This window comes from Lepidothrix coronata, unplaced genomic scaffold (genome assembly GCF_001604755.1).
Source record: "Lepidothrix coronata isolate B3197 unplaced genomic scaffold, Lepidothrix_coronata-1.0 Scaffold129, whole genome shotgun sequence".
Classification (NCBI taxonomy): domain Eukaryota; kingdom Metazoa; phylum Chordata; class Aves; order Passeriformes; family Pipridae; genus Lepidothrix; species Lepidothrix coronata.
The window spans coordinates 2,242,770-2,264,333 of NW_016690309.1; the positions used below are offsets into that span (position 1 = coordinate 2,242,770).

Below are 21,564 nucleotides of genomic sequence, written 5' to 3' on the forward strand. Positions count from 1 at the left end.
CAAAATCCTGGCAGGAAGGGAAGAAAACCTCTTCTGAACAGCACTGGGAAGGCAGCTCCCTGGTTGCGAAAAGCGCATCTCCCTCAGTTTATACTGAGGGAGATGTGCTCAGTTTATACTGAGACGCTTAAGAGAGGCCTACACCTTAAAATTTGCTTGTCGGAGTTCGAAATAATAATTTAAAAAAGCGGTTTTAATTTAAAAAAAATGACTGCGTGCTGTCGAGTTTTCCCTCAGCACTCGCAGCCCTCAAGAGAGCGAATTCCCACTGGCTGTGGGGCCCTGCCAGGCATCCCACCCCACCCTGGGAAAAGCCCCTTGGTCGGGGAAAACGCTGGGAAAACAAACGCAATAAAACGCTGCGATTTTACTGAAGCTTCTGTGATTTTATTAGAGCGAGGCGGAGGCAGAGCCCACACGCGCTCAGCAGGCCGGAGCCCCCTCAGCCCCCTTCTCCTCCGGGGGTGTTGTCGGACGTGGCTGCGGGCACCCAACACCCGCCTCGGTGGCCGAACCCCCCCGTTCGGGGGGGTTCGGCCACCGAGGCGGGTGTTGGGTGCCCGCGGGTGCCTCCCTCCTCCCCGCCCTCCTCAGGGCTGGAGCCGCCTCCTCCCGGCGTGTTCCGGTCGGCAGCGGGAGCGGCGGGGCCAGGCCCGGCCATGTCGGGGGACGGCGAGGGGGACCCTGCGGCCTTCGTGGCCCTTCACGGGGCCGCGCTCCGAGCCTCGGGGGTCCCGGCGAGGTACTGGGAGAGCCTGAGCCGAAAGCTGCGGGGAGAGGTGGGTGAGCCCGTGCCTCCGGGGGGGGAGCCCCTTTCCTGCCGAGGAGGAGGAGAAGCGAGCCGGGGTGTCCCTCGGCAGGGGAGGGTGGGCTGTGATGTGGTGCCGGCATCGCGGCTCGGGGCGTGCGGAGCGCGTCTGGTTTCGCCCGAAGCCTTTGGAGAGAGCTGATGAATGCTGGAGGGAGCTGACGAATGCTGGAGGGAGCTGATGAATCCAAAAAACCGCAGCTGCTAAGACTGAAAATTAGCTCTGTCGCAGCCAAACCCATGGCAGTGTCCTAAAGCCTTAAGCCCTTCTTGGCCAAGAGGAATTTAAAAAAGCAGCAGCAGTAGTAGTATTAATGTTGCTGTATGTTAATCCCTTACGGTTTGGGTTGGCTTTTGCCAGATGTTTGTTTTTATTTCTGGTTTTTTGGGTTTTTTTCCCAGTTCGCTTGCACACAGGTCTGCCCTGCCCTCAGTCATTTGTCTGTGCAGATCTGGTCTCCTGTACACACAAGTGACCTGTCTCAGGATGTCTTCCAGGAGTGTTTTCAGTTTGTACATTAATTCCCGATACAATTAAAAGCTCCTCACCTCTCTCAGAGAACAGGGGTGCTGGTGTGAGAATGTTCTGGCAATAACAGTTCAAGGCCTGCTTTGTAAAGCGGCTCGGAGGGGTGGTGCTGACTTTTTATCAGGCTGAATTTTGTAAACCTTTGTAAAATTGCCATTCGTAGATGTGGTGGCATAAATTTGGGGATGCTGCCCTGTCTGAGTCTTGAGTTCCCCTGTTGTATCCCTGCCCAGGCATCACACAGCCCATCCCCTTGGCCGAGCTGGTTGTGTTTCAGCAGGAGCTGACACCTGGCCCTGAACTAAAGGGAATGTGATGGCACAGGCACAGCTCCAGGACGGAGTATCCCTTTTCACCTTTGTAGCAACCACCTGCTCGCTCCCTGGAGCTTTGTGGTGAGAAAGGGAAGAGAAACAAAGTCGAGGAGTCATTTAAAATAAAGAGCTCGTAAGGACACGAGTTTTATTTTGAAGTGGTTTTTTTCTTTTTTTTTTGGTTTGCACATACCCAACCTGGCCTCAGTGACGAGGAAAGCTGTCTTGGATTTGTGGAGGTAAAGGAACAAGGAACTGAGGCAGGAAAGAGGTGCAACCCGAAACTAGTTGTCTGGAGACTTGAGAGCGCTCGAGGGAGTCTGGAGGAGTCAACTTGGAGAAGGAAAGATAAAAGAGGTGAACTTTTAGTCCTGGGGAGAGAAGGAGATCTGATGGGCAGGGAAGGGAACTCGTGGTGGTTTGCTGGAGGGCACGATGAGCAGTGAGGAAACAAGTGAGGTGGGATGAGAAGTTTGAACAGGTAGGGTAGGACAGTGGGGAAGGAGAGGGGACTGCGGCTTAACGTCTGTATACAAGTTAATTTTTAATCACTTGAGCGCTTCTTTTCCCCTTCTCAACTTTAAAGTAGGGTCAGGAGAGAAGCATAGGAAGTCATGATATGAGTGTTTGTAGGAAAGGAGCTACCAACATTTAGAAGGTAAGACAGTGGAGTGAGAGGAGACCCATGGTCCTGATCTTTTTACAGAGGCAGGATGACAAAAGGCAGAATGAAGAAAGTATGTGCCCTAAGGCAGCAGCTGCTGCTTCTGTTTCATTTTGCTTGCAGTGGTGGCTGAGCATGTTCTTCCATACTAAGTGTTCCAGCATGTGTGGAGAAAGAGTTTTAATGACTCCAGTGAGCTTGGGAAGGTGAATTAGTCTGCTGAGGGTGCTTGTCTCTACTGCTGTAGCTTCTAGGGTTTGTCAAGGAAGAAGGGCAAAAGGATGTTGAGAAGATTGGGATGTCCAGGAAAAATTCCTGTGAGGAGTGCTGTGGACTGGGATGACCTCTTGAGGAGGTAGGGACAGAGCTACAGTACCTCACTTAGAACTGAACCACGAGGAGTGCCTGGAGGAGAGCAGTAAAGAAAGCAAAGGAGGTGAGGGGACAGGATGAAAATGTTTTGGAAGCCTAGGTAATAAAGAATAATAAACTGAGAGGGGAAAAAAACAGTGCAACGTGGAGCATAGGGATGAGTTTTCTTGTTTTCTTGGGTGGAGGTGGGAGGAATTTTTCATTTGTCCTAACCTGTTGCAAAGATTAAAACTTTCTAGCATAGCACTTGAAAAATTTGCATCCATAGTAGAGATAAAAATATCTCTTGCATCAGTTCCTCTAGAACCCAGCCCAAGCAACTGTTTTCCAACACATATGTACTTCAACATGGAACAAAAGCACCCTCCCTCCTTTGTGTACACTGAAGCCTTAAAACCTGTGAAAAATGAAGGGTTTGGGTTGGTTTTTTTTTTTAATTTACCTTGAGATCTGCTGGAGCAGCTTTCCTTCTGAGAGCATTTTGTGTTTGGATTATATATTGGATTGCTCATTCAAAACACAGTGTATCTGCTAGATTGGTAAACCTGCCTTTACTTATCCATTTTGCATTTAGCATTCATCATCTGCTGGGAGGAAAACTTTGCTGTGTTTCTGGCAGAAACTTCAGAAACAAAACAGATGCATGTGTAATCATTTTTTGTAAACACTAAAACTGTATTTCTGTTACGGTGGTTGTTTCTTATGTTACTTATGGATAAACCTTGTATAAGCCTGGAAAACGTAGTGCCTGCATCCAATTTTATTCATAATCTCTTTTTTTTTCTTATTCCAGCCATATGCTGAGTTATTTTGTAGGCTTCTGTGTATTGCAGCAAGATCTTTATAGCCCTGAGATGTTGCTGGCAAAGGATTGCTTAGAGTTTCATCCCAGTTAGAAATGGAGGCTTTTAATTAATTACTAGAAGGAATGCAGCATGATAATACTACTAGGCTTCACTTTGCAGAGCAGGGGAGGGCAGGCTGTTGCTCAGTCTACCTGTGGCCTTTCAAGCAGTTTTCAGTAGTAATTGTCATGGCATGTGCCTGCTTTGTTATCAATTCCTCTGCTTCGTTGGGTTGGTTTGGTTTGGTTGGAAATGCACCTGAGGAGGAAGAGGGAGGGGGTTTTGCCCAGACACGTTTTGCTTGCAAGTAGTTGTGCCACCAAAATGTGTTGTTGGTACCCTTTTGTTCTCTTCTGGACATTATTAGTTACTCTGGGGGAGCCCTTGAAGGGAGCTCGAGCCAAAGGTTGTGTTTTTCAAATTGGTGACGTGATCTTATCCAGCTGGTTTTTGCTTAAGCAGCTTAATTAAGATTCCCCTAATGCAGCTGCTGTGTTAACAGGCTCAGTGTGACAGGTTACCTCAAAGGGAGGGAGGGGAGGACAGCAGTGCTGTGTGTCCACTCTGACAAGGAGGTGCTTCTGCCACAAGGCTATCAGTGTTTGCATCATCCATTGGGAGTTTAAAGAACAACAAAACCCTCACAAAAAAGCCACTGATTAAGGTGGTCCTGAGCTGCTGCTCCAAGAAGTGTGATTTGGTGCAGATTAGAAATACATCTAATTCGCTTCCACAAGGTTATAAATTCTCTAGGAGATGTTTTTAATTCTGTGAAGTTATTAAAAGTGGGGATTTTTTTTGCTAAATGCAGCTGCTGCAGTTTCATGCATCGGATGCTTTGTTGGAGGGAGAGATCAAAACTTTGGCTTAGGGGACTTGGAATCCCTTCGTTTTTTAAGTCTTGAGATGATACTTAATAAAATATAAAACCAACAGCTTCCCTGAGTGTTGCAAAAGAACTTTATATTAACATTTATCCGGGGGTGTTTGCTGAGCAGGTGGAGCCTGTTGGGAGTGAAGGCTAAACCTGAGTCTGTGGCTCCCCTCGTGTCTTACAAACTCTCGAGACAAAAGATGTAGAATAAAGCGTAGACAAAAGTGTAGAAAGCCACACAGCAGCACCTGTCAAGTGCTCCAGTGATTCACACTTGCAGTTTTAATCTTCTAATGACTTGGCTGCAGTTCCTTCTCCTGGCTAATGAGCTCGTTGAGGACGGCTCTCGATCCAGTGGCAGGAGCAGTGAAGTGTCACTTCAGGGAAGGGTGGAACATCTGTGCCCTGGCAGATCTTTTTTGGCTGCCATGGGCTGGGATTAGCACTTGTGTGGTGAACCAGACCTGGGAGCTGATCCAGCTGGGAGCCAACCTGATGGAAAGGAGGTGTGAGCACCCCTGAAGGCTGCTCTTCCCTTTGCTGGGACCTGCCTGCAGTTACTATGAATTTTCCAGGCAGCTGTGCAGAGACTTAAACATTGGTGGTACTCTTACAACACCAGAGGCTGTGATACTGCTTACCATTGAGTAATGTTATCCTCTTCCAGCAAAACTGGAAAACTAGGAATAAATTAGAGCTGCTGACTATTTCGACACCTGCTGAAGTGGAAGATGCTGAGACAGTTTCTGATTTTTATTTGGCTGGGGTTTTTTTAACAGGTGTATTTTTAATCTCTAATGAGTTTGCTTGCAAAGTAATTTTCTTTACCCTAAGAAAAATACACGTGCTTATGTTAGCCAACATTTTGTTAGCATGTTCTTAGCATTTAGCTAAGAAGCTGTTTAGCCATTTTTAGCATGTGGAAGTTGTCCCTGACTGTGGCAGCAGGGCTGGAACTGGGATGATCTTTTAAGGTCCCTTATAACTCAAACCATTCTGTGATTCTTTTTTCTGGTTCAGAACTCGGTTGGTAAAAGCTCTTTTTCTTCAGGTACCTCAGTGTACTTCAGCTTGGTTGTGGAGCCTGGGTAGCACCTGGTTTTGCGGGTCTTAAGTTGTTGATTTTAGCAAAGGTTGAGCCAAGGTATTCTGTTTTCAGCCTCAGATGTTCTTAATGAGGCATTAAACTAATAGACAATCATTAATAGACCTGTCGGTAGGAAAGAAACCAACAAAGCTTCCTGCCAATGTTAACAAAGAAACTTCCCAAATAAACAGTTCTATTAAACTGTGAAATAATAAATACTGTTAAGGTAAAAATGCCAATTTTTGTCAGATTGCAGGCAAAAAATGTCTACAAGTGTTGCACTGTGCATATCAGGGCACTGCCTTAACCAGTTGCTTGATATTTTGTGCACTTTCCATATCAGGTGTTTGATGCTGGTGACTACTTTGGGATAATGCAAGTAGAAGAGGTGGATGATGAGGAAGAAGGTGATGAAGAAATGGAAGAACAATTAAAAAAGAAGCCAAATCCTGGAAATGGACCTTGTTTCAAAGTTATTGTAACAAATGAGAATGGGCTTCAAGCCTCAAATCCCAATAGGTGAGTAGTGAATTTAGTGTTCAGTCTTTGAGTTGTGTGAAACCCTAAAATTATAGTGATGGTTTGCCTTGAAACTTGTTTGACCCTGTTCAGAAATCCTCTTTTCCTGCTCTAAGACACAACTGTGTGTTTGAGGAAAGGTGCATTCGCCTTGCAAAGGGTACAAGGAGTGCAGGTATCTTAACATTGTTCCTTTCTAAATCATGCAGCAGGATGCTTAGAAATTGGTTTTGGTGAACTGAGGGAGAAAACAGGGGAAAGGCAACCTTGAAATGAATTCTGCAGAATTCATTGTAGAACTTTGTATCTGCAAAACTGTGCCCATGGAAAAAACCCACTGAAGGAGTGCTTGTGATCTTCCCAAATCCCAGGCTAAGGAGGCACTAAGCAGCTTCAGAGTAATATCCCTGCTTTAAACTCAGTCATCTCCTTTCTAAATGTGAGAATGCACACAAATGGTGAAGTTCAGAACTACCTCCTGTGATGATCTTAGGCTTCCTTGCACCTGTCAGGTGTGTGTGGATGAAGGAGCAGAACAGCAACATGCCTGTTTGCTCACATTTCCAAAGAGCTTGGCCTTAGCATTCTCTGGAGCCTTTAATTTTAAAATGAAATGAGGTTTCATCTGTGTGTGGAATCTGGGATGCAGTAATTGTTGGAGGGTACTCGCCCTACGTGACAGCTGACATGTTTTTAACTTTCTGAAATAGGGCTGGTGGGGTTGTTGTGGGGGTTTCTTTGGTTTGGTTTGGGGTTTTTGTTAGCAAGTAGAATTCAGAGTTTTCTCTGAGGTGGTGCAGTATGATGATATAACCAAAATATTGAATAACTGTGTGGATTTTCCTCAAAATCATGCAGCCTAAATCAGTGTTAAACTTGTCAAGGGAAGCTGTGCCAGATGTGTATGATTTTATTTTGGGTTAGATTGTAATTCTTTTGAACAGTGCATTTTTTCCTAAAAATAACTTGGTGACACACCCCACCCAAGTTAAAAACCAAACCAAATTGAAAAAATCAACACTTAAAACTTAGTAATTTTCTTTTAACAGCATATACAGCCTTTTGGTGATCAGACTTCTCTGCCTAGTTTTGCAGAAGACAGTAGATGTCACAGAGCTCATGGCTGACAAGATCTTGGAATAATTTTGCAAAATAATGTCTTGTTTTCCTTCTTCAGGCAAGAATATCAGGTTGATGCAGTGGAGTTAATAGTGATTAAAAGGGAAGAAAGAACTAGGCTTACAAACTGAGTGCTCTATTCTCTGTTTGCTCCTCATTTCCATTGAAATACTAATGCACAACAAGCTTTCCAGAACAAAACAAAGAGTGTAAAGTTACTGCTGGAAAGTTTACTAAGCTGTAAAACCACAGTGTGTACTCTGGGAGTGACTGGATGAGTAAGAGGAGGTTTAGTTATCAAACCGTCTGCATGGAAATTCACAGCACGTTTGGCTGCAGACGTGTGAAAACACAGCGGTGTAACGCCACCGAAATTGCCTTTAAGCGTTTTCCTGATCGACCACGCCTGGACATACCGTGTGGAACACGCCCGGCAGCAGCTGCTCCACGTGCCCGGGCTGCTGCACAGGATGGCCAATCTCATGGGAATCGACTTCCACGGCGAGATCCCAGACGAGGGCAGCATCGAGCAAGTGCTGCAGGAGATGTGGAAATACAACCAGACCTACCAGCTGTCTCAAGGGGTGAGCCTCCAGTTAGAAAAAAAAAAAAAGCCTAGTTGGGATGCTAAACATTTTGGGGTGAAGACATTCCAGTAGGTGGATGTTGACAGAGAAATGTATTCAATTAACAAAAGTCCTTTACAGGCATTTCAGAATAAACTTCTGTTTGGAAGGGGAGCAACTGCCACGTAGAGCTACAGCAGAGCTAAAACCAGCTTTCTGATGAGAAATTTGAGGGGATTTTTATAGAGAGGAGAAAAGTCTCCTGCAGAAGAAGTGTGCTTGTATGTTATGTCTTTTTTTTTTTTCTACTCAAACTTTTTCATAGTGGAGGAAAGAACCTCTCATAGAATCAACTTGTCTTGCACAGAAGTGTGTGTTTTAGCTGTGTTTGCAGTTCTGCTCACCTGTATAGAGTGCTTTACACACCAGGGCTGTGTGTACACTGTCAAATAACTTACCTTCCTGGTTTGTTCAGGCCATGTAAATGTTTGCTTACCCTCAGGTGAGAGCCAGCTACCTTCGAGATGGAGCCTAAGTGTTTGTAGGCATAACTTACTCCAAGGGCTGCTACTTTTAGATGATAAGACACCAGGTTTGGTCACTCTGCCCCACGTTCTTCAGCTCTGTACCAGCATGTCCTGAGCCTTCACTCACTTCAAGTGCACACCTGCCATTTCTGAGGGAATACATCTCTCAAGGTTCAACTACAACACGTATTGCAGGGTTTGCAATGTAGCTGCAAGGCTAGTTTGAGTCTTTAGGATTAAAGAGGAGAAAGGTGAATTCTTTGGGCTGTGCAGTGGGAACATGATCAACCTGCACCTCTTAGCTCAGGGACTTGAGGTTGTTCTCTTTTTATCAATTAATCTTGAGTTTAGCTCACAATAGAATCAGGCCCGAAAATTCCCTGAGAAAGGGCTTCATTGTGACTGTTTATTCTTTTTCCTTGAAAAAAAAGGAGATCTGAACAGTATCTCTGAGTTTTTCTACCCTGTGTCTTTGTTTCCCAGTTTGTCATGAATAGCTTGTGAGGTGGAATTATCTGTGCCACCACTTGAAAAGTGATTTTCTGGAAGGTAATTAATTCAGCCTGCAGGTAACTTGTCTTCTGTTCCCTTCTCTGGCATTGAGCTGCTTGAATATCTCAAATCTAATCTCCCTGTCCCATTTCTGACTCTGTAAAAGAGCCACAGAGGTTCTACCAAGCAATTTAAAGTTTATTCTTTCATTCAGGATTTTTTCCATGAAAATGTTGCAGGAAGGTGTACTTTGATGAAAACTAATCCTTCTGTCTGTGGTGCTTTTCTTGCACTTGGTATGTGCAGGATGTCTCACCCTGTTTCCTCTTACAGACTGCAGAGGAGAAGGTTCCTGTCTGGTACATCATGGATGAGTTTGGATCACGCATCCAGCACTCAGACCAGCCTAGTTTTGCAACAGCACCTCTGTTTTATATGCCCCAGCAAATTGCTTACACTGTTCTCTGGCCTTTGAGAGACCTGGAAACCGGTGGTAAGTGTGGTTTTATTTATTTTATTCAATGCTTGCAATAGAAGCTGGACTATATTCTTACAAATCACTGAGCATTTCCCAGTAGAACAAATATTTCAAGACAAAAATGGCTGCATATTTGTAATGCTGTCAAATTTAAAAGTTCTCTGCCTGGTATCTCCATAATTTGTGAGATCAGGACCGTTACCAGTCTAAAAGTGTTGCTGTTGTTTTATTGGCAGAGAACTTCAATCTTGCATCACTGTCGTAGTGAAACTGCTAATTCAGTCATCTGAGGGTTTAAAAAAAAAAAATCCTTAAAAGTCTGGTTGTAGCTTTGAGTCAGAAAGTCGAGTATTGAAAGCTGGGAAATACCAGGCCAACAGTTTATTCCTGAAATCTTGATTGGGGGCCACCTTATGCCTCCACCGAGTGGAGAAGATAAGCCTCCTAAATAATGCCCTTTTTATTGTGGTTCTTTAATTACCTCTAATTCAAGTAACAAAAGTTGTGGTGGTATTAACTCTCCAGCTGTCATTTTTTGTGATATGCCATGGTAAAGATTTTCCATGGAGGAAGACAGTTCCTAAAGGTTCTCCCTGTTCTGCTGCAGATGAAGTCACTCGGGATTATGCTCATGGGGAAACAGATAGATTGATCAGGAAGTGTGTTTTGTTACCCTGGGTGCCTGAGGAAGTGTTGGATGTCAACTGCTTCACACCAGAGCCGTCAGATGAGTATTACCAGGTATCATTTCAACAAGCCAGTATCATATTTGACCTCTGGCAAGAAGAGGCAGTGTCTGAAAAAACATTGCAGGAGCTCTGACCACACTTCTTTTTAAACCTAAACACTGATTCAGAGTGTAGTCTTTTAAATTAAAAAAAAAAATTCACAGCACAACGAGACAAACATCTTACATATAATATTTAAGTGTTTAAATACTGAAGCACCATAAATGAGTTCTAGCAGTATTGTGTAGCTTTTTTTATAAGTACATCGTAGGAGGTATCCATCTTCCTGTTAGATATTTGATGCATTGGATTTATGACTGTAGCACTGCTGTTCGAGTCTTGAATTACAGAAAGATTGGTTTTACTGTTTTAGGAGTGGTGATACATTTTTTGGGATGGCTACTGAGCTACTCATTTAATGTCATGGTTTAGAACCATTAAATGTTGGAGCAGAGACATCTTTAATTGGATGGCACTGTTATAAAGTACTCACCTGGTTTGTTTCAAGCTCTCCTTTCTAATAAAGGATATTTTGGATATTTTAAGGATGTGAAATCAATGTTTGGAATCTCCTTTTCGTGAACCAAGTCTGCATGAAATTCACTTTTAAGAAAAATGAAGAGACCTGATGCCTGTGAGGATGCTGTCCTGGCCACTGACAGCATTCAAAGTGCAGCTTCTAAAGATGAGTCTGTACCCCAACTATCCATTTCTTATGAGAGATGAGAGGCAGAAAAGGCTGTACCAGCTTGTTATTAACAATATCTAGTCAGAAATGGAAGTTAACCTGCTTCTACTAAATAAAGGCATACACTCCAAATAGTTAGGCAGTCTTGTAACCCAGGTCTGGTTGGGATTTGCATTTTTGGAAGAGACATACTTTGCATTAACAAATAAGCAAGAACAGTGCACCCACAGTTTGTCTTACATGTGTTCTCTGGGTCTCAGATAAAGCAGGTTTTTTTGCACATGTTTTAATTCTGTTTTGGTATAATCAGATCTAGTTAAAGAACTGTGTGTGGCAAATGGGTACAGTGTCTTCCTTTACCACTCCACCTTTAAAATATCTTCTCAGAGTAGCCTGTTTTTTTTTTCCTTAACTGTGTCTCTGCCACTCAGCTGTTGAGATGAGAGCAAAACACTGATGCTAGAACCAACCAACAGAGCTTTCTTTTGCTCTGGAATGTCTTGCAGTAGATCAAAGTCTTAACTGGTGACAGACCAGTGAAGAATAGCTTAGGGCACAGCACATCCCTGGGCACCAGAAGTGACACTGGTAGAAAGAGTTCCTGTGTTCCTGACACTTCTACTTCCCTGATTTCCACATGAGCAGAGCTGCATGCACAAAAATAAACTACAGACAACTTGAGAGATCTGTTTGCAGCATTAATATGTGAGCCAGCAATTCTGCAGGAAAATACAGTTGGGTGAAAATGTTTCTAAATGCTTCTGTAAATCAGACCACTACAAAATTGTTTGCTGCTATCACTGTACAGTTTTTGCAACTGTTTACTACTGTTTGCAAATAAGAATTAGTTAAATGGGCTGTGCTGTTGGCCTTTGCTGTAGCTAAGGATATTACATTTCTTATTTTAATTTTCTGAAAGCTTCAGTGTTCTATGTAAAATAATCAGAGAGTTGTTACAACGACAATGTGGCTTAATTTTTTGATGCTTGTTTTTTGTTCTGTTACCTATTTCTGGTCTCCAACACAGACCACAGAGGCTGTAACTTAAATGGTGCTGTTGGTACTGCTGGGGCAATGATTGCAGAAACCCATGAAGTGGTTCTGGGATGGAAGAATTATTTCTTGGGACTAGAGCAGTTGCTGTTCTGCAACAGCTCCCTGGGTTTGAGCTGCAAAAAAAGACAATAATGCATCCTCTGCTCCTGTTCTGAGAAATGTCCTCTTCTCTACAGGCTCCATTACATAAAGCAGAACTGGGTTCCAACCTCCTATAATTTTGGTTATCTGTAATAAAACATCATGGCTAAATGGTCAGTCTTCCATTTTGTTGGAAATACAGGAGCTTTGGCTTTTACTGTGATCTGAGATTTTGCTTAATGTTTAGAAGAAACAACAATTTCTCAGGGTCATTCAACAGTGTTGATAAGCCCTGGTCTTAAAGCCTTATTTCTTGTTCTTTTTTACTAATAGGGTTCCCTTCTGCCTCTGCACTTGTACTGATTTATTTGGTTTTTCTGAGCAGCTTATTACACAACATAATGCAGTTGTCAAAATGTAGCTCTGATGAAATTCAGGTGCACCAAAGACAACAGAACCAGTGAGACATGCAAGTGGACTGGCATATTTTCTGTCATTACAAGTCTATATATAAATTTTTATATAAATTGTTGTATAAATTTATATATGCCTATATGTTTAAAACATATTTTATATATTTATTTATTAAATATATATAAATATGTATGTGTGTGTGTGTTTAAAAATTTACATGGAGATAAGAAATTGCAGGGAATTATCTGTAAAGGTTTACAATCTGAGAAAATTTCACCTGGCTGAACTTCAGCAGGATATTGCTAATAAAATGCTTGGATGAGCATTTGGAGGCTCACACAGAATATTTTGCCTGTAGCTTCACCTCACAGATGATGTTGTTTTTTTCAGTCAGTTCTTTCACAAACCTGGATGTTCACACTTTAAAATTCAGTTTGGTCTTAGCTGCTGTTCATATGTGCTGAATATTGTGGAGTTTGACCTCTTTCATTCTGCCTGGAATTAACTTTTTGTGCTTTTCTGTGTTTTCTAGGCCATTTTAGCAGAAAACAAGGAAAAACTGCCTGTGGTGATAAAGCCACCGGTTTATGCCAAAGACAAAGTTTTCAAGTACGTATCTGCAAACTAAATGCTTCCTTCCCAAGATCCTGTGTAGCAGTTGCAGTGTGTTCAGGCTGAACAGCCTTTTCCAGCTTTGAGGAAAGTTAAAGGTGTGATTACACGTAGCCACTTGCCCGAGATTTTGACTTACCAGTTGCTCTTGTTGGATTTATTCTTCAAAGTGGGTGAATTATCACTTACAGAATTTCTAAAACATAGTTGGGTTTTCGCTGTTTTTTTTTTTTTAAATAAGTGCCACCTTGTGGGTGAAAAGAAAGTTGCATAATGTTTTAACACGAAGTGGTGTTTTCACTAAAAAATATGATTAAGGTATATAATAAAGACTTCTTTTCTGCATTATAGAATGTATGTCCATAGGGGTACCTGTGCTGCTCTGTGCTGTGTGAATGTAACAGTCTATTCCCCTTCTTCAGATGAGATTGCCAAACAGGAATCTTACCAAAACCTGGGATGTTTTAAATTGGATGTGTGTGGACCGTATGCTGTGAAGCCATTCCAGAGGGAAGCTGGAAGAACATGGCACAGATAAGGGATTTTTGTGAGCAGAAGCAGTGGTGCTGCATGGCCAGGCTGCCTTGTGACTGGTTTTATTCCAGAAAAACATCCCCTTGCTCGGCATGTGCTGTGAGCTGCACTCCAGGGTGTTTGTAGTCTGACTCTGGGGTCTGAGTTCTTGCTTGAAACATTGTGCACTAAAATGTATTTTGTAGGTTTACTAACACACCAGCTTCTTGCATTGAGCTGATTTGTTATTCACTAGAATGACTTTACCTGACAAGAACTACTGAAAATCAAACTCACTTTTTATTGGGAGGCATTTGTTAACTTACTCAGTGATAGTCCAGATTCTGTTATTTCGTGGAAGCCTCTGGTTACAAGACTGAGTGAAAAAAAGCAAAGCTGCTTTTTTAACGTCGTGTGTTTGCCTCTTCCTCAGATACAGGAGTCAAAGGGAGGTGCATTCTAATAGAATGTTGGGAAATGCTAATTTATTTTTCACTGCTACCTCTTTATTTTGCATCTTCTGTTCCAAGTGAATGGCATTCACAACAGAGAGGGAGGGAGGGGGGAACACAGCAAATTCTTCCTGCTCTGCTTCTAAGGAATTCCATCCACACCCTGTCCATGTCCTCACAAGAGATTTCCTCTCAATATTACAGGGTCAAGTAGGTGTTGTAGCATAGTAACTGCTGCCTAAGGAGATTGTTCTATCCAACTGTGCTGCATTGAAAAAAGAGTGAATAAAAGAACTAAACACTTCAAAGACAACTTTATTATGAAAAGTCCTTCCATTTTGTGTTGGGCTTGATCATCTCTGTTTCTCTTGATCTTCTCTTTCGTGTTTCTCTTCAGCTGCTTCAGTCATTTTTTTAAAATGCCTGGAGAGCTTTTATGAGGCATCTCTTTGGTCAGTCTTGTCAGCTCTGTGCTGCTGGAGTTGATTCTCATAACTTCTTAGCTTTAAGTATTTTGAGGAAATTAAGTGACATCTCAACATAGTTTATCTCAGTTGCACAATTTCGCTGAATATCTTATTAAATCCCAGACTTTATAGCATCCCAACCATGACAAGGAGGGGAAAAACCTCATTTGGGAGGTGTGTTTAGCTGGGTTCATTAGTTCAGGGTGTCACTGATACTGGAATGAAAGGTCCAGAATAGGTTGGCTGATGCTACAGTATTGCAGTGTGGAGGTTCTGCCATCTGTCTAAGCCAAAATGAGATTTGCTGCATTTCTTACCTGTCCAAATGTGTATTATCAGAGTAAACATAGAAATGTTTACCAACATATTTAAATAAAGTCAAGGAAAATGCCACAGAAGATCCTACAGTGCTCCTTAGGTAACAGCAGAGGAACTGCTGGGCAGTTGTCTGGTGCCTGCCCTTACAGTCTGTGTTCTTCAGTGCAGAGATCTGATTTTTTTTTCAGATTTATGCCTTAATACTAAAGCACCTCAGGGAATCTGACCACTGAACTCAGTGACAGGTGTTGGCAGTGAAATACATTAATTTTACATCGTGTTTCCAGGAAATTTTCATTCTCCAGCTGGAATTATTTGGCTGTCCCAGGACCTTTTATGGTCAGAGGATTGCATACAGAAAGGGTGGAGAAACCTAAAAGCTTAGAATGAGTGAAATGGCCTTATTTTCCCTCTAATCTTAACCTCTGTCAGCTTGTTACAGTGGTGTTTCTGCTCTTAACAGTTGAGCACCCCTGTTTCTTTTGTGCTGCATTTTTGTATTCTTTAAGAAAGTCTTAAAATGCATCATCCTGAGTGCTCTGGCACATGAATTTCTTTGCAAGACTTCAAGATTAAGAGAACAGGCTTTTTATTCTGTATTTTACAGAAGGAGGGGTGTTGGGGTCGGACACGAAAACCTCTGACTGATCAAATGATGTCTAGGGAATGATGTGGAGTAAGATTTATTGGCTTTATCAGATGCTGCCTTCTGTGCTGTATAAGGCCCTCAGGCCCTTGGTACAGCAGCATTTTTCTTACCACTATCTCTTTTTGAGTAAAGTAAGGGATTTTGCCACAGGTTTGACTTTCAGCACTGATTAATTGTTTGTAACACCTCAGGCTTTTGACACCTTAGGTTCAGCCTCCTTGTTACCCTAGCTGGAAGAATTTTTGAGAGAAAACTCAGTTCCATGAACCAGAGGTTCCAAAGGTATTTGCTGTGGTGGCAACTGGAGGGGAAAGAAGCCACTTTGCAAAATACATAACATAGTACCAGTTTTATCCAGCTACAGTCATTCTGAAAGCTGCTCAGAAAAGTAACTTCTAACCCTTTTTTGTGAGCTGGAAGCCAGATACTGTACATAGGACCTGGAGCAGAAGCCAGGAATTCTTAATGCAAGGATTCCAGCACTCTGCCACAAAAAAATATGTGCAGTGTGTTGGCTTAATCACAAGAAGGAAAAGAACAACAAACAACAACAGAACTGTTGCTGCTGCCATTAATTGGGTGGATTTAACAAGCAGAATAGATCCATGTGTGTAGATCTGGTGACCCTTTTGCTCCTAAGACCTGTTAGCCAGGTTTGGGTCTTGGGACTGCATGGGATTAGTGTCTTTGTGGGATGGTGCCTTGTATTGTAGGGTGTGTTAGTAAGGAACCCATGTGGGATTGTCTGAGCAACTCTCAATTTTAGCAGTTCTCGTGCTGCGTGTGTCCTTCCTTTGGCACATGGAGCTATGCAAAGCATCTTACACTCTTTTTCTTTTTAAAGAAGTTATTTCCTCCCTGTGATTGGGCTTCTTTTGCAGTTCATCTTTCCAGAGAAGTGTCTGGGGAATAAATCTTCCAGTTGGTTAGTAGTGGAGGAGGAGAGGAAAGTTGTACAACGGGTAAGAATAGGTCTGGAAAGGAGGAAGGATAGAGTAGTTTCTTGTGGAAAAAATTAGTGGTTGCTTCGTCTGTTTAAATGTTCCCTTACTATAAGAACAGTTTTTCTATATCAGTCTCATTTCTGAGTCAACATGCTGAATTCTGAATTAAGTGACCTCACTTCTAGCTGTAAAATCATCAAAATAACCCATATTTCTGTGTGCTTATTTTAGCATCCAAGTCACTGGTTTTATTTGAGAGGGGAATTTCCTAAGATAGGCAACATCTTGCCTCATTCTTGGTCCTGTACTGGGGTGTGTATCAGGTTTGGGTTGGGTTTTGGTGTGGTTTTAAGTGGGGTTGAGAGGAGATTTGTATTAAACCTCAAAGCTGTGTGTATTTCCTGCATGTACCTAATGCACACACATTTCATAGGTTTGGTTATTTGGAAATGTCTCTGTGTGGGAAGTTCTGACCAAAGGAAAATAGTCTTTTGTAGCTACTGAGTTAACCTGACAAGATTTCCTATGACTTTCTTTCATGGGGGTGACAGCAGGTTGATTTTTAGAGCCCTTCCAGCACTGAAGGTGTTTACAAGGTCATGGACTTCTCATATAGAATAGTGAACTCCTGTTAGTGCTTCTCTGTCGGGGACTTGGTCGTCATCTTCTGAATTGTTACTTTTGTGAAGCTGTCAGAGCTAAACTGCCTTGGAGATTTCTGTCTCAAAAATACAATTTTTTTGAATCTGTTTCCACTTAACTGTCTTGGAGATCAAGATACAGTGTTTTGTATCTGTCCCACTTCAATTTAAAATGTTGTGTATCACAGAGAGCGTGTATTGGAAAACCATAATTCTTGCAGAAAGTCAAGATTGAAACTTCTCTGTTCAAACACGAGTTGATCGGTCCCAGATCAAACTGATGTTTCCCTTCATTTGCCTCTTTTTTTTTTTCTTTCTTTCTTCCAGGGTTTTCACAGACATTCAGCAAGTCCTCAACAACCTGACCCATCCCCGTTTTGTGTTCACAGACAGCGAGGGGCAGGCAGACATCCTCTACAACTTCTCACACTTCAAAGATTACAGGTTGGAATTGTTTGCTGAGAATATATTTTTTTTTTCCCAAAGGCCTCCCTCCTTCACCACCAACTGTTTGTTTTGCAGAAAGCTCAGTGAGGAGAGGCCTGAGGTGATGGTAAATCAGTTCCCATGTGAGAACCTCCTGACTGTCAAGGACTGCCTGGCCTCCGTTGCCCGACGAGCTGGAGGCCCAGATGGGCCCAGGTGGTTGCCTCGGACTTTTAACCTCCAGACAGAGTTGCCTCAGTTCATCAGCTACTTCCAGCAACGTGACAGAAGGTGACTCATGTTCCTGCTTCCTTAGTTTTGTGCTTTCTTGATCCCAACTTTCCTCAAAGACCAGTAACTCGCATTTTGGGCTTGGCAGCTTTTACACCACCACGAGTTGGCTCTTGCTGCTTTTATGTCCAAGTGAATTTTGCCTGGAAAGTGTGAGCTTTTCAGATTTTTTTTTTTAACGTGGCAGTACTTAAGCAGCACATTTTGAAACAGATTTGAAGTTCGTTGCTTTTTGTCTAGTCAGGACCTTACCTCTTATATTTAACTGATACACAAAGGCTTAAAATGTGTTTGCAACAAGTGTGGGGTTTTTTTCCCAGGGGACAGTAGCAGTTGTTCCTGCACTTAAGGCAGAGTGGGATGTGTTTAAAGTACTTGGGTTCTGTAAGGCTATGGATGTAAAATTTAGTTTTAGTGTTAGCTTAAAGCAGCTGTGGAGCTTTAGGGTTTTAAATCTACAGCATCACCCTGTCCTAACTATCCTAAAGGACACATGGAAAGACCAGCATACTGCCAGTTTTTCTCAAGGATATCTCAAAGAGTTTTCCACCTGGAGGTGTCTGGGTGCTAGAAAGTGAGATGATGGTGCTGTGCTTTCATTTTCTGGTAATGTGAGCTGTTGAGATATTGTGTGGTTTCTTCCCAAAGAGGTGAGTTATGGTGTCATTTAATGTTCCTGATTTGGAGGTGTCATTAGGGAATTAACTTGGAATATGGCACAATACCCTGCCAGAATGTCCTCAGTCTCCTGGCAGGATGATTCCTGTGCATGTCCATGGAGGTGCTGTGCTGTTGATGGGTTGTTTTCCCCCTTTGATGGAGTCAGATGCAGAAGAAGGAGATAACCAGTGAGATCATGCTAGGCCCTTAATGAAAAAAATTATCTGTGAAAGATACCATTGCTTGTTCTCCCCTTTATTCCTAACACCTAGGAAGCCCTTAGTTCTTGCACTGCAGCCCACAGCTTTAGAAAGTATTTTTTCAGGAGAGGATATAGACCTGTTCAAGTGGGTGTTCAGACAGAAGAATGAGGTGGATACTTACAGGTGTTGCTCTCTCTCTGTCTCTCTCTCAGAGGAGAAGACAACCACTGGATATGCAAACCATGGAACTTGGCCAGAAGCCTGGATACCCACATCACCAACAGCCTTAACAGCATCATCAGGCACAGGGAAAGCAGCCCAAAGGTTAGAGAGAGCATGACTTTGAATGGGATTTAAAGGGCAGAGCTGGAAAAGCTGCTTCAGAGAGGGAAGTCTGAAAAACACAAAGGAAGTTTATTTCCTTCAGATTTCCTGTGCTGAACAGATTCAGTGACACTTCAGTTTTCTGTGGTCTTGCTTTGTTGCAGGTAGTGTGCAAGTACATTGAGGAGCCAGTGCTGTTCCACAGGGAGGACGTGGGGATGGTGAAGTTTGACATCCGTTACGTTGTGCTGCTGAGGTCCATAAAGCCTCTCAGGCTGTACAGCTATGATGTGTTCTGGCTGCGTTTCTCCAACAGGTAATTACCTTCCCCTCACTGCTCTTGGGCTTGAATCTCACACTTGGAGGGTCTTGGACTAGACTCTGACCCCTTGGAAACTTAAGGAGTTGTTCTGTTCCTCAGGGCATTCTCACTTGATGACTTGGATGACTATGAGAAGCATTTCACAGTCATGAATTATGCTCCTGGTGTAACATTAAAACAGGTGAGCAAACAGCCCAAAACACTCCCTCACCTTTCTGTTGTTAGAAGATCTTCCAGTCCCTGCTTTGTGACTATTAGCAAATAACCTATTTCAAAGTACCCTAAGTCCTAGGCAAATATTCTCCTAGACTCCTTCCCCTCTTCCCCCCAGTCATCTGTGTTTCTATAAGGTAACACAAACCTGCATCCTGAATATAACCCACACTGGGAGAGACAATAAAAGAGTTACAGAAAATGGCAGCTTGTCATTGTCAAAGCCTTAGTGTGGTCTCTTATAACAACAAATACTGCAACAAAGAAGGTATTCAGGAACTAATTCCCTAGTTCTCCACCTGCATTTGTATGAGTGGCAAAAAACATTGGATATTCCATTCTCTTGTCTTAGTCATTCCCAACTAAACTGTTTCAGGTACACTGTGAAGACTTCATTCCTCTGTTTGAAAAACAATATCCTGAATATCCTTGGACAACAGTACAAGTAAGTCAGCAATTCGTCTTTCTGATGTCAATGTTCATGGATATGTTTGGGGTTTTTTTACTCAGCTTTTCCATTTTTATCTCATAAGACATATTTCACTTGTGTCAGTTCTACAAAGGACATCACATGCTGACCTTTACTTTAGAACCATTTCTTAGCTTTGCATAATTTGCCTTCAAACACTTTGTTGTTAAAGACTTTTATTTCATGATCTGAGGATTTTATTTCATGATTACACCATGCTGGACTTAATAACACAGCCAGTCCTGACTACCCCTGTGTTGTCATTAGGTCTAAATGCACATTTTGAAGCCAATACTGTGCAGATTTTCCTCTGTTGCCTCGTGTAATTTATACAAACTCTAAAAAACTGTATTAATCAAGTGTTTAGAAACATGTTTATTGCTTTTGTGGAACCTCCCTTCTCATTCAGAGACCTTTTTCTGTTGTTAGGCAGATATTTTTAAGGCATTTGCTGAATTGTTCCAAGTTGCTTCAGCTAAACCTGCACCTCTTGGCATCTGTGATTATCCCTCATCAAGAGCAATATATGCCATTGACTTGATGCTTAAATGGGACGCCAGCAGAGATGGTGAGAAGCTCATTTATTTGAATGTTGAATTCTTTATTCTGTCAAGTTCTTGGCTGCCTCCTGGCTTCCCTTGTGCCCCTGCTGCTCCTGTTCTCTGCTTGGAGAAAAACGAAACAAAACAACCCGGGGGAGGGGGGGAAAACCAAACAAAAGAACCCAAACAAACCGCCACACACACAAAAAAGCCAAACAAATGTGAGCGGCTGCAGTGTAAAGAAGCAGGACTGCTGGATATCCAGGAGGTTAAAGAAAGGAAGGTGTGTACTTGAGCCATGAAAGGAGCAGCAGAGTTTTCTGGAAGGTATTTCAGGCTGTTTCAAGCAAGGCAGATGTATCAGGGAGATCCTGTTAAACTGCTGCAAAATCTCATTCTAAATCAGGCACTGGATTAGCAGTGATTGCAGAATCTGTTGGATGATTGTCCTCTGGGTAATGATGGTAGAACAAACCTCTGTCCCTCCAATAAAAGCCAAACCCACTGAAACAAAACCAACCCAGTTTGGGCCATAAAACATGGCTTTTCCCAGCCATCTTCTGTAATCCCTGGATTAAAGACAGGTAGTGATTCGGGATCTCTCTAGAGCTTGTATTCATTAAGATGGAGTGTTTGTGTTCACCTTCCCAGGGAAAAGAATCATGCAGCCTCAGATCTTGGAGGTGAACTTTAATCCTGACTGTGACAGAGCCTGCAAATACCACCCCACCTTTTTCAACGATGTCTTCAGCACCCTGTTTCTGGACGAGCCCGACAACTGCCACGTGACGTGCATTGTGTAGCCACAGGAGGCACGACTCTTATCAGTCTCCTTCTCAGATATGCTTAACAGCAAGATAAATATTTCAGTTCTATGAGCTGCTGAGGCAACTATTTTCCTATACTGATAACCAAGGGAAAAAAATATTATCAGAAGAATAAGCATATACTGTGTTGATAATCACGTTGTCTGCGTTTCCCTTGTCTTCCCTTGTTCTTTCTGTAAATCATTGGTGTGTGTTAAAAGTGTCTTGTTTACTGAATATGGGAGACCTCAAAACAGGACAGTAATTAGGGCAGTGGACTTGTTTTTCAGGTAGCCTGATTGCTTGCTTGCTGGGAAGCATTGCACAAGTTCCCTGTGTCAGCATTAAAACTAATTTACTGAATAATGTTGGAGTTTGTATCTCTCTTTCTTATCCATCCCTCCTAGACAAAGATCCAAAAAGTTCTGGTGGGAAACTAACAGTGTATTTGTGTGCAATGAACACAGGCTTAATGAGACTAAAGATTTTAAGGGTCTTCCCATTTTTTGTATTTAAAAAGAGGCAAACCAAACCCACAGGTTTTAGGAACC

At 42.6% G+C, this 21,564-nt stretch overlaps 1 protein-coding gene across 3 annotated transcripts; it reads left to right on the plus strand.

The window, feature by feature from the left end:
• Positions 1–611: 611 nt before the first annotated feature.
• Positions 612–21,376, plus strand: TTLL12 (tubulin tyrosine ligase like 12). Of its 3 annotated transcripts, XM_017826621.1 has the most exons (15): positions 1,871–2,008; positions 2,563–2,751; positions 5,837–6,012; positions 7,517–7,715; positions 9,050–9,209; positions 9,802–9,935; positions 12,694–12,770; positions 17,085–17,201; positions 17,280–17,474; positions 18,550–18,661; positions 18,826–18,977; positions 19,083–19,164; positions 19,573–19,641; positions 20,095–20,233; positions 20,859–21,376. In XM_017826621.1, exons 3-15 carry the CDS (start codon positions 5,867–5,869, stop codon positions 21,008–21,010), a joined length of 1,734 nt encoding a protein of 577 aa, XP_017682110.1. In that variant the 5' UTR covers positions 1,871–2,008; positions 2,563–2,751; positions 5,837–5,866; the 3' UTR covers positions 21,011–21,376. The 3 variants fall into 3 exon arrangements, with proteins under 3 accessions (XP_017682108.1, XP_017682110.1, XP_017682109.1); XM_017826619.1 differs by lacking the exons at positions 1,871–2,008; positions 2,563–2,751 and adding an exon at positions 612–779; XM_017826620.1 differs by lacking the exon at positions 2,563–2,751.
• Positions 21,377–21,564: the final 188 nt, after the last annotated feature.